The 16,120-nt window shown below is 39.8% G+C and overlaps 2 protein-coding genes across 5 annotated transcripts in view; one reads left to right on the forward strand and one right to left on the reverse strand.

Annotated features, from left to right (window-relative positions):
• Window positions 1–12,236, forward strand: part of PIK3R4 (phosphoinositide-3-kinase regulatory subunit 4) — an 83,239-nt gene extending 71,003 nt beyond the window's left edge. For all 4 annotated transcript variants that reach the window (XM_036092546.2, XM_078071879.1, XM_078071881.1 and 1 more), the window contains exons 15-20: window positions 3,672–3,883; window positions 6,293–6,424; window positions 9,755–9,855; window positions 10,424–10,512; window positions 10,801–10,909; window positions 11,685–12,236. In XM_036092546.2, the coding sequence (XP_035948439.2) occupies window positions 3,672–3,883; window positions 6,293–6,424; window positions 9,755–9,855; window positions 10,424–10,512; window positions 10,801–10,909; window positions 11,685–11,855 (814 nt within the window). In that variant the 3' untranslated portion in view covers window positions 11,856–12,236. The remainder of the gene's footprint in view (window positions 1–3,671; window positions 3,884–6,292; window positions 6,425–9,754; window positions 9,856–10,423; window positions 10,513–10,800; window positions 10,910–11,684) is intronic.
• Window positions 12,237–14,701: 2,465 nt separating this feature from the next.
• The window catches only part of LOC118535906 (collagen alpha-6(VI) chain), a 107,910-nt gene continuing 106,491 nt past the window's right edge, over window positions 14,702–16,120 (reverse strand). Inside the window, exon 36 of the mRNA XM_036092544.2 lies at window positions 14,702–15,700. Coding sequence (XP_035948437.2) covers window positions 15,481–15,700 — 220 coding nt within the window. The 3' untranslated portion in view covers window positions 14,702–15,480. The remainder of the gene's footprint in view (window positions 15,701–16,120) is intronic.

The following is a 16,120-nucleotide window of genomic DNA, read 5'->3' on the forward strand; positions in this document are numbered from 1 at the left end:
GAATATTTTTCCATCTTTTTGTGTCTTCTTCAATTTCTTTCATGAGTGTTTTGTAGTTCCTAGAGTATAGATCCTTTACCTCTTTGGTTAGGTTTATTCCGAGGTATCTTTTGTTTTTTGGTGCTATTGTAAATGGAATCGTTTCTCTAATTTCTCTTTCTACAGTTGCGTTGTTAGTGTATAAGAAAGCAACTGATTTCTGTGCATTGATTTTGTATCCTGCCACATTACTGAATTGCTGTATGAGTTCTAGTAATTTGTCATGCCTCTTAATAATTAGAATTTATAGCACCTTTTCACATTTTATTTGGCATTTGGACTTTTCATCGTCCCTCTAGGGGAAATACAGTCAGTGTTAGAATGTTTGTAAATATAGTTGTTTATCTAAGACACAGAGGCCAGCAAACTATAGCCTTCAGTATGGCCCATAAGCTAAGAACGATTTTTGCATTTTTAAAAGATTGTAAAAAAATGAATATGCAATAGAGATACGTGACTTGCAAAGCCTAAAATATTTACTCTCTGGCTTGTTAGAGAAAATGTTTGCTGACTCTTGATCCAAGAGCTAAAACTAAAATAATGTGTGCTGCAAAAGCATGATATATACTGATCAGGGAGGCTGGCCAATATGTTTATGAATTCTTTTTAGTTTAAAAATGCCTCAGCTTGAGGGCGCCTGGGTGGCTCAGTTGGTTGAGCGACTGCCTTCGGCTCAGGTCATGATCCTGGAGTCCCGGGATCGAGTCCCACATCGGGCTCCCTGCTCAGCGGGGGGTCTGCTTCTCCCTCTGACCCTCTTCCCTCTCGTGCTCTCTGTCTCTCATTCTCTCTCTCAAATAAATAAATAAAATCTTTAAAAAAAAAATAAATAAAAATGCCTCAGCTTGAAAAAAAATAGGCATACCCATATAATGGAATAGTACATAAAAAGGTATCAGTGTTATTTTATTACTTTTATTGTCAGTAATGAAAGGAATAAACTATTGATTAACGCAACAACCAATGAATCCTAAATCCTTTTTGCTAACAAAAGAAGTCAGACCTAAAAGGCGATTTATTGTATGTTTTCAACTGTGTGACATTCTGGAAAACATAAAATTGTAGGGAGGAATTGAGATCAGTGGTAGTCACAGGTTGGGGATGGAGTAGGAGTTGACTACAAAGGGGCTGCACAAGATAATTTTTGGGGTGTGGACTTGTTCTGTGTGGTTCTGTGGTAGAAGATCCATGGCTGTGCATCTGTCATAACGCACAGAACTGTATACCACAAAGAGTGACTTTTACTCTAAGTTTAAAAAAAAATCAACCCAGATACAGGATGAAAGGTAGAATGCAGTCTAAAATCAGTCTACTTATTATACAGATGAAGCATATAGTCACATTGAAGGGTGTGGGCAATAAAGGAGCCAACCTAATACCTTTGGAATACAGTGGTTTAGTTGGACACTGCAAGGTGAATGACAGAAGGAACTGAACTCAAACACTGTGTTCTAGTTGGTGGTTTTTCACAGGAATATGGTTCATCAATTCCAAAACCACTTTAATTGTATACTAAGGTTGAACAATAGGTAAATATGTAGGTAATGAGAGCCAGGTTTCTCACTGCTGAAGAAAGAAGAAATTCATATTACAAATATGAGAAGGGAGGGGCGCCTGGGTGGCTCAGTCGTTAAGTGTCTGCCTTCGGCTCAGGTCATGATCCCAGGGTCCTGGGATCGAGCCCCGCGTCGGGCTCCCTGCTCCTCAGGAAGCCTGCTTCTCCCTCTCCCACTCCCCCTGCTTGTGTTCCCTCTCTCACTGTGTCTCTCTCTGTCAAATAAATAAATAAAATCTTTTAAAAAAAATATGAAAAGGGGATGGCTAGAATGAACCCTGGTGCTGGATAGATATCAATATGGACTCATGATATATGTATATGCATATGTATATATGTGTATGTTTGTATACATATGCACACATACACATAAAAAGATACTGAAGTACAGATAATATGTGTAGGCATCAGGTGTCGTATCTATATTTTCTTTTTTTTTTTTAAGATTTTATTTATTTATTTGACAGAGAGAGAGAGAGATAGCAAGAGCAGGAACACAAACAGGGGGAGTGGGAGAGGGAGAAGCAGGCTTCCTACCGAGCAGGGAGCCTGATGTGGGACTCGATCCCAGGACCCTGGGATCATGACCTGAGCCGAAGGCAGATGCTTAAGGACTGAGCCACCCAGGCGCCCATCGTATCTATATTTTCTAGCTCTGGCCATTGAGAGGGACTGGAGCAGGGACAGCCCCCCCATAGCAATGAACACTTAGCACACACAGACTTTGGTTTTTAACCACCATTCTCCCAGGCACCTGGGTGGCTTAGTCGGTTGAGCATCTGACTCTTGATTTCGGCTCAGGTCATGATTCTCAGGGTCATGGGATTGAGCCCTGTGTCAGGCTCTGCGCTCAGCAGGATGCTCGATATTCTCTAATCTCTCTATCTAATAAATAAATAAATCTTTAAATACCATTCTCCCATAAAAGGAACCAGGGCTCCTTGGAGAACTGGTCGATTCCAGGGCTGGGCAGTGAAAATACAAGATGAGTCTTGAGTATATTGTGATGCCAGAAAGTTAGGAAGTGGTTCAAAAAAGCATATTGAAAGGGCATTGGAGCCAACCTGAGAGAGCTTTCTGTGGCCAAAGTTGGAACAACTTGAGCAGCAAAACAATAATAATACTATTACAACTCAGAGAATAAAATAAATATCCATGAGTCCATACTGATATAAATAAGTAAATGAATAAGTAAAATTAATGGGGGATGAAGTGACAATTCTTCTTTATAGAAAAATTCTAATCACTAAGTATAGAAGGAATGAGGGAAATAGTGACCATTAGAACACCACACCTATGATCTATCAAAGGATCCTAAAATATGTTGACAAAACTTTAAGCAGAAACGGGATTTTTATATGGTCTCAAAAGTATTTGCCCTAAAGATTGAGTAGTTATAAATGGAAAAATAATTTTACAGTGGAAAATCTTGGTAGACACCACCTTAGCCAGATGATTAAGGTTAACATCACCACTAATATGTTCTAATTAATATCAGGTACCTCCTCATAAATGCACGGAGAAGGATTTTATTTCGTGGTCTTCCAATAAGGCATAAACTGATTGAGAACACATGGGCAAACCCAAATGGAGGGACATTCTATAAAATAACCAGTAGTCTTGAAAAATGTCACAATCATGAAAGACAATCAAAGGCTAGGTAGGGTCAGATAGAAAGAGACGTGACAACTAAATGCTATATGGTATCTTGTTTTGGATCCTGGAACAGTAAAAGGACATGAGTGGAAAGCTAATAAAAATTCGATTATGTTCTGTATTTTACTAGTATTGTACCAAGGTTAATTTCTTAGTTTTGATAAATTTTTTATGGTTATGTAGGGTATTAACACGAGGGGAGCTACGTGAAGGATATACAAGAATTCTCTGTACTATTTTTGCAACTCTTCTGTAAGTCTGAAGTTATTTTTAAAAAATGCCTCAGGTATCATTGGCTTGATGGGTTAGAGTTGTTATTTCTTGACTATGGTTAGAATATAAATTCATCTTAAATAGAGGCTGGTGCTATGTTTTCAGTGACCAGAAAAATCTTTACCTTTTGCTTTGTGTATTTCTTTAGAATTCTAGACCAGAAGGACGATGGCTGTGTCGTGGATATGCATCACTTCAACTCCGGGGCACAGTCCGTTCTGGCCTATGCCACTGTGAATGGCTCTCTAGTTGGTTGGGACCTCAGGTCTTCAAGCAATGCATGGACACTAAAGCATGATCTGAAGTCAGGCCTCATCACTTCCTTTGCTGTGGACATCCACCAGTGCTGGCTCTGCATTGGTGAGCTGACTTCAAAGTCATTGACTGGGTTGCGAATGCCACTAATGTCTGGAATTGCCTTCTTGTGGAATTTTTTTCCTTTTTCTTCATTGATAATTTTCTCTCTCTCTCTCTCTTTTTTCTTTTTGGAGAGGAAGAGCACGGGGGGCTGGCGATGGGGGAAAGGAGAGAGAGAGGGAGAATCTCAGCCAGGCTCCACGTTCAGCTCAGAGCCCGACACAGGGCTCAGTCTGACAACCCTGAGATCATGACCTGAGCCAAAACCAAGGCACCTTCCCCATCTCCTTTTTTTTTTTTTTTTAAGTGATTATTATGTTACAACCACTTGCAATTTAATTTTTTTCATTTAAAAGAAAAAAAAGATTTGAAAGATATCAGTATCCCAATGCATAAAAGTTTCCTTTTTCTCTTTGTTCTTAAATGAGCCTCTTTATAATCATTATAGTGATCAGATTTGGTGGCATTCCGTTATCCTGCCAGGGAAGCAGCAGGCTTGGTTTATGGATGAGAGCATTTGAGTTTGGGCAGACTTGGTTTCAAATTCCAGTAACCCCAGGCAAGCTGTGTAACTCCTCTGAGTGTTAGGATCCTCATCTTCAAATGGGGCTAATCCTTTCAAGGGCTGCTTTGAGGATTTAATGAGGTAAAAGCATCCATCGCAGGGGCCTGGTACTGGAGAAGAGCTAAACATCGGTTTATTGCCCTATTCCTTCTTGCCTCCCTTTCTTAAAGGCTGAAGGTGTGTCATGTGATCTTGCTGGCTACTTTTCTGTTTTAGTTTCACATTTTACCCTCATAAGGCTTTGAACCTGCCCCTTGAGAATGTATCACATCTCACTTTTTCCCATTTGGCATACTTTCTGAAGAATTATAATCTGTTGTGCTTGAATTTTGGTTTCTAGATTCCCTAACTTACATTTATGATATTAAGTATCTGCCCTTTTCTTTATTTCTTTTTATATAGTTTATATGGAATACATTGTGTTTGCCTTTTGTGTGAATAAACTGCACGGGTACAGGAAGATGTGATGCCAGGCCTATGAGTAGGTAGAAACTCTGTGAGCAACTTAGTAAATGGCAGTGATAGCTCTCAGGTACCCTGATCAGTTTTGAGGGTGCTAAACTACCTACGGCTGTTTGAGCCATTGTCCTGCAGTGGGGCAGGGTGACGGAGGGACCCTCTTGCCCTTTTGCCTTTTCACACTCCCAGTATCTCCATTAAATTGGAGACCATTTGCAACGACATGGATGGAACTGGAGGGTGTTATGCTGAGCGAAATAAGTCAATCAGAGAAAGACATGTATCATATGATCTCACTGATCTGAGGAATTCTTAATCTCAGGAAACAAACTGAGGGTTGCTGGAGTGGTGGGGGTGGGAGGGATGGGGTGGCTGGGTGATAGACATTGGGGAGGGTATGTGCTATGGTGAGCGCTGTGAATTGTGCAAGACTGTTGAATCACAGACCTGTACCTCTGAAACAAATAATGCAATATATGTTAAGGAAAAAAAAAAAAAGATAGCAGGAGGGGAAGAATGCGGGGGGAATCGGAGGGGGAGACGAACCATGAGAGACGATGGACTCTGAAAAACAAACTGAGGGTTCTAGAGGGGCAGGGGATGGGAGGATGGGTTAGCCTGGTGATGGGTATTAAAGAGGGCATGTTCTGCATGGAGCACTGGGTGTTATGCACAAACAATGAATCATGGAACACTACATCAGAAACTAATGATGTAATGTATGGTGATTAACATAACATAATAAAATAAAATAAAAAATAAATTGGAGACCAGTCCCAAGAATACGCTCTGTGCCTCTGTCAGGACCAGCTGTTCAGTGTCAGGGTTGGCGTTATTCTTTGGGGATGGGAGGCTTCTCTGTGGGGTTTGTCATGGGCAGATGTTCAGGTACTCACTCCAGTTTCTGCTGTGATTGGCTACCCATACCTGTTTCCAGAATCTTTTGGAGAAAAGGGCGCGTAGAAATGATTGACGGCTGATGATAGGCACAAAGCTGCTGCCACTGTGGGGTTGGTAAAGTGGTCACTGAATGCCAGTAAAACATCTTTGGTGATTTAAGGCATTCTGAACATTTTGACCTATCAAATACAGTTTATATCTTCTCTAGACCTTTTGTTTTTTGTGTCTGCCTTTGGCAGTTAATACCGGTGTAATTAATGAATTTTTCACTTTCAATTTACATTTATTAGACAGTTATGTAGTAGCATTGTGATGAGCACTTTATATCTTTATTTAATAACTAGAAGTGCTGTGTGACACCAGGAGGCAGCTTCATGAGAACAAACATTGCACAAAGCTAATGCTATTTATTATTTGTATAAATGCAGCTTGATGTACTTTAATAATTATATGGTAATCTTTTTGACTTTTTTTTTTTTTCCTTTAAGGTACAAGCAGTGGTACTATGGCTTGTTGGGACATGAGGTTCCAGTTGCCAATTTCCAGTCACTGTCATCCTTCCAGGGCTCGAATCAGACGCCTCTCAATGCACCCTCTGTATCAGTCTTGGGTGATTGCAGGTAAAATGGAGGACTGGCTTTCAGGTGTTGGGGATTTTTTTTTGAAAGTGCATAATATCCTGCTGCCAAGACTCATATTCTTAGAGTTTTTATTTTACATGTGAACCAAATGTTTGATTTTGTTTTGTTCTGATGATGGAAGTTCCTACCACTGCTATCTCACTGTCATTCCAAATTTATTATCTTTAAAAATGATCTTATTAATTGCTACCATTACCTTCCATTTGTTTTCTTTCTCCAATATTTTTGTTAAAGCTGCCACCATCTTCTTAGAAATCTAAGTTAGAAACCTTGACTCATCCTTGTCAGTTGCCATTTCTTGTTGATGTTTCTGTTGCGTTTTTTGCAAGCTTTCCTTCCGATCCCTCCCCTCATTGGACATTTGGATTTTCTTGTTGGCAGGTTTTTGAAACTTACTTAATCCTTATCTGTAAAATGTGGTTAAGGGGCACCTGGGTGGCTCAGTGGTTAAGCGTCTGCCTTCCGCTCGGGTCATGATCCCAGGGCCCTGGGACCGAGCCCCGCATCGGGCTCCCTGCTCAGCGGGAAGCCTGCTTCTCCCTCTCCCACTTCCCCTGCTTGTGTTCCCTCTCTCGCTATCTCTGTCTCTGTCAAATAAATAAATAAAATCTTTAAAAAAAAAAAATAACTTTCCTAGCGGAGTTGTAAGAATTTGAGAGAAAACATTGTGAAGCACACAGTCTGGCATACATGTAGTGCTTGATAAATAGTAGCTCTTGTTATTCTTATGTCTTCTCATTGGTCGTCTTGCATGTAGACTCTTTGGTCCCTTCTCATACACATAGACCAGCTCGTACGCTGCTGCTGTCAAAGTCTCCCTGTTGCCAAATTTGATGGCCATTACTCTGCTCGCCTCTCATTGGTCAGTTGATAGTTTCCTCTTTCTGAACTACTTTCCTTACTTGATTTCAAGGACGTCACTTTCTTGCTTCTCCTATTCATTGATTTGCTGCTGATTTCCCGATTTTCTTTTAAATTGTGGCCTGCTCAACTGCCTCAGGGCTCAGTCTTTGGTCCTAAACCCTTCTCCTCCTACACTGGCTTTGCTCTATGATCTTGTCTAGTCCCATGCTTTAAATACCACATTTATCCAGTTTTATAGCTACTTAAAATCTCCCCTAAGATGTCTAATAGGCACCTTAAATTTGACATGTCCAAACCGAATACTTGGTTTCTTTACCCCGAGACAAAACCATTCTTCCCACAGTATTGTCCCAGTAAATGACAGCTCTTTTATGCACAGTGCTCAGGAAGAAGCCTGGTGGTGTCCTTGATTCTTCTTTCTCATCTTCCTTCTAGTCCATGAGCCAATCCTGTATGGTCCTAAAATATATTCAGAATCTGACCACTTTTTCCTATTTCCATCACTGTCTCCCTTATCCAAACCACCACAATCTCTTGTCCCTATTAATACAATATGCTTTAACTCCCTGCTTTAATCCTTACTTCTTAAGACTGCTGCTCAGTACCTTCCCATTCCAAGTTACAGCCAAACTCCTTATTAATGGCCCAGAGGCTTAATGGGGATCTGCCCCTGCTACCTCTCTGACCTTTTTTTATTGGTCAGGGTTCCAACAGGAAACCGATGGCATACTCAAGGTAGGATAATTTGAGGATTTATTTTCAAAGGAACTATTGGTGGAAGTGTGGGTATAGAGGTATCATAAAAGCACAATGAAATAGGGCTGGTATTAGAAGACAGGAGGGGAGAGAGTGGTTACTGGAGTTTGCAGAGAAGGTGGGTAGAGAGGGCCACCTTGAGAGAAGAGGTGATTTTGACATGAGGGACACAGCCAGTCTGAGATGAGACATTTATCTCTCCCTTTGGCCTCCTACTGTGGTTTCCATAGGCCCGTATTAGTTTCCTATGACCATTTTATTCTTAGGTGTAATAAATAACCACAAAGTTGGTAGCTTAAAATAACACAGATTTATACTCTAACAGTTCTGGAGGCCAGAAGTTTGAAATGAGTTTTGCTGAGCCAAATTCAAGGTGGGAGCAGGACCACATTACCCCTGCAGGGTCTAGGGGAGAATCCATTCCCTTGCCTTTTCCTGCTTCTGCAGCTGCTTGCCTTGGCTTGTGGCCCCTTCTTCCATCTTCAGAGCCACCACCATAGCATCTTGCTCCATTGTCCTTTTGTCTTCTGCTGTCAAGTCTGCCTCCCCCTTCTAAGGACACTGTGATTGCATTTAGGGCTCACCTGAACAACCCAGGAAAATCCCATCTCGAGGCCCTTAATCATAATCTGCAAAGTCACTATACGATATAAGGTGACATTTATAGTCTCCGGAGATTAGGGCCTACTTATTTGGGGGGCTTTTCGTTTACCACAGGCCAAACCCATGTAGAAGCCAGAGGGCACAGCAGCCTGTTGATGTGGCCCCCATGGATCAGCCTTGGAATGGCAAGTGGAATGTGGCCAGCCCTCCTGTGCCTTTTCCTGCCCCTCCCCCATGCTCAGGCTGCCCCAGCTACAGGGGCTTTCTGGCTTTCTCCTTCAACTAAGCACATTCCTGATTCAGGGCCTTTGCATTTTTTTGGTTTATTGTCCCCACTAGAATGTAAGTTCCATGAAACGGAATTTTTTGCATTTTTTGCCTCATCTTCCTCAGCATCTAGGACAGGGATGAGCTCATAATAAACATTGTTGATTCAGTAAATGTTAATGAAGGAATGAAGTATTGTCACTCCTCCTGCTCAAAAATAACTAAGGGATAATGTCTTTCTCGGGCCCACAGTTTCCTTTTTCCGTAATCTTCCCCTGCCTTCATCTCCCACCCTTCCTCCCTATCACAGATGTGCTTCAGTCACACCGATTACTCATTTTCCCAAAGAACACAAAACATTCTTTCTGCCTGAAATGATTTATTCGTATGCCACCTGTATCTGCCCGGTGAGAACGTCCCCATGAGGTGACCTCGATTCTTGCCAACCGAGGGGATCTTTTCCTTGAGTTCAGGTGGAACTCTGCAGTTCTTTTTGCTCTCATTGTCTTATCCTTTATATATATTTTTTCTCTACTTCTAGACTGTAGGTTTCTTGAGGGTAGAATCTGTTTAGGATTCACCTTTCTACCCCACAGTTCTCTTCAGTGTGTTGTACAACAGTAAATATTCACTGGAAAATACCTTTTGCCCTCCAGTCTGGTGACAGGGTCACGATGTTATTTAAAAGTAGAGTGAGCATTTTTTGCAGGATCGGAAAAATGGAAAGCGGTACAGGCCGACTTGGATTATCTACCAAGATGTGGAAGCTCTGAGAGTAGTGCTCTGGTCTGAGTAATGGTTCTGGCCTGTTTCCCTTAGCTGTGCAGGGCAACAATGAAGTATCCATGTGGGACATGGAGACTGGCGACAGAAGATTCACTCTCTGGGCTAGCAGTGCACCGCCACTCTCTGAGTTACAGGTTTGCCTCCAGTTTTTATTCTAAAGGCCAGTTGAATTTCCCACATCCCGAGCGCTTTCAGGCATTTTACCAAACCTTGTATCTGTTAGGCTTTTGGGTTGTGTTTTAAATTAGTATTAGGTGGCTTTCCTGTTCCTCAGGCTTACTAATGTCTGGGGGGTTTGGTTGCTAGCTCCGTAAGGTTTGTGAGGTCTGTGGAGCCCCAGTAAAAATCTGGGATAATTGGAACGTGACCCTCTTACCTACACTTTTTTCAGGTTGCCACCCCGGGTGCTTCATTGGGGCAAAAGGTAGGAAAGAGGTTTTTTCTCCTTTAGTTGGAGTCCTCCCAAATAGAAAATGTTAAGAGGCTGAAGAGGTTTTGCCTCTTTATTCAGAATGATACAAAGCAAATGCATTTTAAGGTCCCAAAGAAAGTCGTCTAGAAGATATACATAAATGGTCTCTCATTTCTTCAGTTAATCAGGTGCCTGGAAAGCTGCTGCCAGTTGACTTGTTTCTAGAAATGGCGCCACTTAGGGAATACACTGGTATCTTTAATTTGATTCCTATTTCTTTCTTTTTAAAGCCCTCTCCTCACAGTGTCCATGGTATCTACTGTAGTCCGGCAGATGGGAATCCCATCCTGCTAACAGCTGGCTCAGACATGAAAATAAGGTACAGTATCTGAGAAAGGATACTTACTGTGTAACACTTAAAAGGAGAAAGATCGTATGTGGATACTCTGGTTAATACCACGGTATTATAAATGTAATGTTTAAAATCCTCCACATCTTGCAGGAATAGCTGTTAATACTTCATGTGTCCCTAATTTTATGCTATTCTACGAAAAATCTCTTTTCCTAATGCAAAAGAAAATAAGTTATGTATTGATGAATGTAAGTTAATGATCATTAGTTCCTCCCCTTCTCCAGAGATGATCAGTATTCGTTTCATCTTCCCTAGGTTTTGGGACCTGGCTTACCCAGAGAGGTCCTATGTTGTTGCAGGAAGTACTAGTTCTTCGTCTGTGTCCTACTATAGGAAAATAATTGAAGGCACTGAAGTTGTCCAGGTACAAGCAGTCTTGTTTTCTTTCAACTTCTGTAGGCACAAAAATGACTGGTAGTATTTAAGGAACATGTTTATTTTCTCTTGGCTTTTCTGTATTTTTTGAAATTCACTTTTATTAAGGTATAATAAACATATTAAAGGCACACACATAAGTACATAGTTTGAAGTAAGCACTTAATATACTTGCTCAGTCCTCACAACAATTAATAAGTACCTTTATTACTTTCCTTCTACAAATAAGAAAGTTAAGCACCATGAAGTAACTTATCTAAGATCATCCAGGTATTAGGCAGCAGAGCTGGGATTCAGTCCTGGTTGTTGGAACTCCAAAGCTTGTGTTCTTGAGTTGGGCAAAAACTTCAAGTGAGATAATGAATCTGAAAGTGCCTGGGTCTAGAAGGTGCTCAGTAAATGAATGAAAGCTTCCTTTATGATAGATTAATATTTACGTCAATATTCTGGTCATTTATACCCCTTTATTATAGGCTTTCCCTTTTTCCTTTTGATAGGGACAAAAGGTAATACAGAAAATTTATAAACAAGCCAAGGATCTGTACATATTTATAAGTGGCTACTTGTCGAAAACACAATATCATTTTGGACTCTTTACTCAGTTTGTGAAAGGTTGACTACTTCACAGGAAGTTTTAGCTTTAACGACAACAACCTGTCCCAGAAGCAACAATATTGATAAGAGGTACAATGTGGTACAGGCTTTTAACTTCTGACTTTCTCCCTTTTTTTTTTTTTCCTCCGTGACTTTTAACCATGAAACAGGAGATCCAGAATAAGCAGAAGGTAGGACCGAGTGATGACACCCCTCGGAGGGGCCCAGAATCTCTGCCTGTGGGACATCACGACATCATCACAGATGTGGCCACATTCCAGACAACACAGGGCTTCATTGTAACTGCATCTAGAGATGGGATTGTTAAGGTGTGGAAATGAAAACCTAGTGGTTTGTATAATATGTAATATGTATACTGTAACTTGAGAGCAAAGGTATTTTTAGAGGACAGAAGTGAAATTCATTTCCTTTTCAAAATTATGTCTGTATATTACCGTTTCATGATTAAACAGGTCCCCTCCAGGGTGGTTAAGGAAGTTGCACTCAACTAATATACTCATGCATATCTCTGCAGGAATCAGCCAGACAACAGTATCTGGGACTTTTTATTGTATAGGTCAAAGAGGTGAGGAATTTAAATTGCTAAGACATATTTTACTTTGTATTGAAAAAGATGGTTGTAAGCTATTACAATGTAAACACATTTTTGCTATTAAAAGTGCTATTCAAACCAGCCAATAAACTGTATTCAGGCATCTTAAGGGGTTTTTGTTTTTGTTGGTGTTTTAAACAGTAAACTTGAGCAGAAGAATAAACTCCTCGGCAGTATTTGTTCTGAAGAAATGGACTCAGTGTCACAAAGAATCCGTGACAGAAGTAGGCCTTATGCCCACATTTCTGGACTCAGTATTTTGTTCTTTCTGCTTTATCGTATCTTTCTTCCTGTTTTACAGTCGTCTGCCTTATTATTTAACACTAGAACTGATCTGTGTATCGGCCCTCGAAAAATGTCTCTCCTTGGCCATTATTTTTTATAGGCTGTGCTATAAATTCTGAAACTTAGCCCATCAGCTTGCTTTTATCCAGTTATTAAATGCATGAAAAACAAAGAAAAGGACTAAGCTGTTAAAAACATGCCAAACATTACACTTTTGAAGACCAAAATTGGCCTTTCCCACAAAATAAACCCCTCAAGCTTATCAATTATTATTTGTACATGAACCTAATTGTCTCTTCACATTTGTCATCCATTTGCTAAAGGGTTTATGGTGTTTAAGATACTTCATTTTTAAATTAGTTACATCAGTCTGTAAACCAAAAAGTTAAGTAGATAATCTGCCTCTGGGGGAAAATAGTACTTAAATATGCAAATTTAATTTTCTGTAATTATATGATTCAGTTATGGTACATGACAGTTTGCAGTACATAGGTCTGACTTCACGATTCAGTGCAGTTTTGTGTTTACCTGTCTAAACTCATAGAAAACCCTGTCATTCACAGAGGCCTGAGTTAGAGGAGTCTGGACCTTGACAAGGCTAGATAGCTGGTGGAACAGTAGGATTTGCAAATTTGACATTGTCCTATTACATTGCATCTGCTTCCCTTTGTGTCTGTTAAGACCATATATCCAGAGTTTCTAGCTACGAAGTCAGATTTTATTCTGCAGAGGTTGGAGGTCACTTATTTGAGACAAACCTTTGGACTGAGAAGGGCTTTGAGCCTGGAAGCTTAGCGAAGCCACATAACTGACAAAACATGCTGAGGGGAAAATGGAGTGGGCCGGTGGAGATGTAATCCCTTTCTCCCCTTATCTTCCTGCCATCCATTCCTCTTCCCACTTAAACTCCCCTTTTAGAAAAGGGGGTCATTTGGTTGAATTGTTACTGAGTATTGCAATCTAAGGCCATGTTGAGTTGCATCTTTTTTTTGACTTTTTTTTTTTTAAACATGTTTGACTCATAGCTTAGTGCAGAGATAATAGGAGGCATGTCCTTTATAGTCAATTAATTTACATGTTTAAACCAGGAAGCACTACTGCTTATTTGTGTGATTCTCGGTTTAAATAGGGGTTTATTTAATTTACATTCAAATTTTTACGGCTTTTCCCTTCTAGAGAAAGAGGTAAATCATGGGAAATGCTAAAATTAGGGATTTTAAAAAAGGAACTTAACATTTACAGTATGTTTCAGACCCTTCATCTGTTAAGGATTAAAAAGACCCAAAATGCTAAAATAATCTCAATTACCAAGGGCAAAAATTTTTGGCGTATTTTACTTATCAATGCAGAAAAAATAGACAAATACATTCTTAAAGTATTTCTAGCAGTAAACAGAAAGAGCTTTTGCTTAATCCAAAGTTAACCAGAAAAATCCCTTTTATTAAAATACCTCTTAAATATTGCTCAATTTCATTCACTTGAAACATAAATTTTTCCTGAACCCCTAAGAACTGCTTAGGATATGAAGAAACCTGATGTGCTATATTCTCCTCTGTTTCCTGAGTATGAATATGACATTTTAACTCCTTGCCCCTCTGAAGACATTGGGAGCTAACTCTATGAAGTTGCCTGAGTAAGGATGGCAGAAGTGGTTTTAAAACACAGTGGAGATGGCCTTTCTTTCCTAGCTTTTATAAAGAGAGATATAGAAAAGAAAATCACCTACTGGTCTAAGGTGCCAGTAGCCATCTGCCCCATGCATCCAAGCAGGGTCTCCCTCGCTGAAGAGAGTGATGTTCTGCCACGGAGGGCCATTGCTACCAACTCTGGAGCCCCCTCTGGGAATTTGAGGTAAGGTCCAAACATTGTGTCTAAATTAAATAATGCTAATTTGGTCTTTAGTTGTTGAAAATATTAGCCCATCATAAGATTAAGAATTAGTTTTGTGATCTGGAGGTAGGAGGGAGCAAGCTGTCAGAATGCTCTTGGAGGCTAGGCATTTGGAATGCCTAGCTTTCCTGCTTTAACTTACTCTCATCTCTGTACATCTCTGCAACCCCAAATGGATTTGTGGATTAAAACATTAACAACTTTATCTTTTCCAAACTCGATATGCATTTAAGACTCTATTTAGATCTCGGTCAGTCCTGTTTGATACTGTTCACTATTGACTAAATAGCTACCTGATGGGTAAAAGTTAACTCAGCGTTACCCATGACCAGTTATCTTTACTGTCCTTGTCTAAAGAATATCTGGATTAGTGAAAAATAATATATATATAACAATAATGGTAAAGAATAAAAGTCCATCAAAATAGCCAGGCAGGAGGCTGTATATAATGAGGGAACTTCTAGCTCAAAAGCAATTATTTATGTTTTGGGGGAATTAACAAGTTTCTCAGTGAATTAAGGAGGAATTGGAGCAGAGAAAATTACTCTCTGCTTCTTACCTGTCCAAGCAAACAACTGCAGAAAGTGGGAGGAGACCTTCCAGCATAAGCCTATCAGAAAGCTGGACACTCCACACAGAGACAGTGATGTGTTTAAATGGTATCATGGAAAGCCAAATTATCAAAATTATGACATATAAGCATCAATTTGTAAATGTAAATTTTGGGGTTTTTCAAAACATTAACCTTTGGTTAAACAGATGAGCATTAAACAGTACTAGAGAATGAAACCTTGGTTTGCAGAAAGTGGACTGGACAGAGACCTGCAATCAAAAGAATTAGCATTGGCTCATGTATATACTATTTAAAATTTACCTTCAGATTATATCTCCATTGGACTTCTCAGAACACTTCTTTCATTCTTCCATCTTTTAATGATAACAGTTCTTGAATGTATCAGAGTGCTGGAATTATGAGAAGTGCTCAAAGAAATGGACAAGATCGATCTTAATACCAATGAGTGCAAGGGATCAAATTGCCTGATAATCTACAACCTGTGTTTTGTCCAGCCCTCCAGAGTGGACGTCTGGATATGGGTGGATATCCAAATAAAAGTTGCCCATAGTTATGGCAGTGAATTTAGTTACTTAAATCCAGAGTCTTACCATGCTTCCTAAGGCTAAATTCTTAAAGCACTTCCTTTATCATGTTGTTTTGGAGCAGCTTTTATCACCTTTTTTCCATTTTTAAAGGTATGGAATGTGTTTCTGGTAAGATTTTGAATAGTATCATCTCTGCTGTCTCTTGCTACTCTTGAAAGATACTTTTTATCTTGAAAGAACTTTGCCTTCTGTAATGCATCTTCTTTGAAGGTAGTTTTATATGGTCCAGGAACAAAACTGTACAAGAGAAGAGAAACATCACAGAAGATAAATACCATTTAAACTTTAATAGACTATATTAATTCTGTCTTCCTAAATGTTGTCCCCATTCCTTGTTGCATCCTTCCTTCAGGGTAATTTTATTAAGACTATGAAATGAGATTTACACCGGCAGATATATCAGAAGTTGAGACTGAGACATAAGATATTTTGTCAAAATATGCAAAATCATTTCAACAACAAAGTTCCTTCTTCATAGAACATGTTCCACCCAGTACTTCATATAGTTGGCTTCTTCTGATTATTCAGGTCGGAGGTCAAATAGTACACCTCATTAGAGACTGCTACATCTATAGTTTTCCCAGTCTCCTGGTTGCTCAGCACAATATGCTCATTTTTCTCATAACATATCACTGTCTGAATTTTTATTTACTTATA

The sequence above is a fragment of the Halichoerus grypus genome, chromosome 1, assembly GCF_964656455.1.
Source record: "Halichoerus grypus chromosome 1, mHalGry1.hap1.1, whole genome shotgun sequence".
Classification (NCBI taxonomy): Eukaryota; Metazoa; Chordata; class Mammalia; order Carnivora; family Phocidae; genus Halichoerus; species Halichoerus grypus.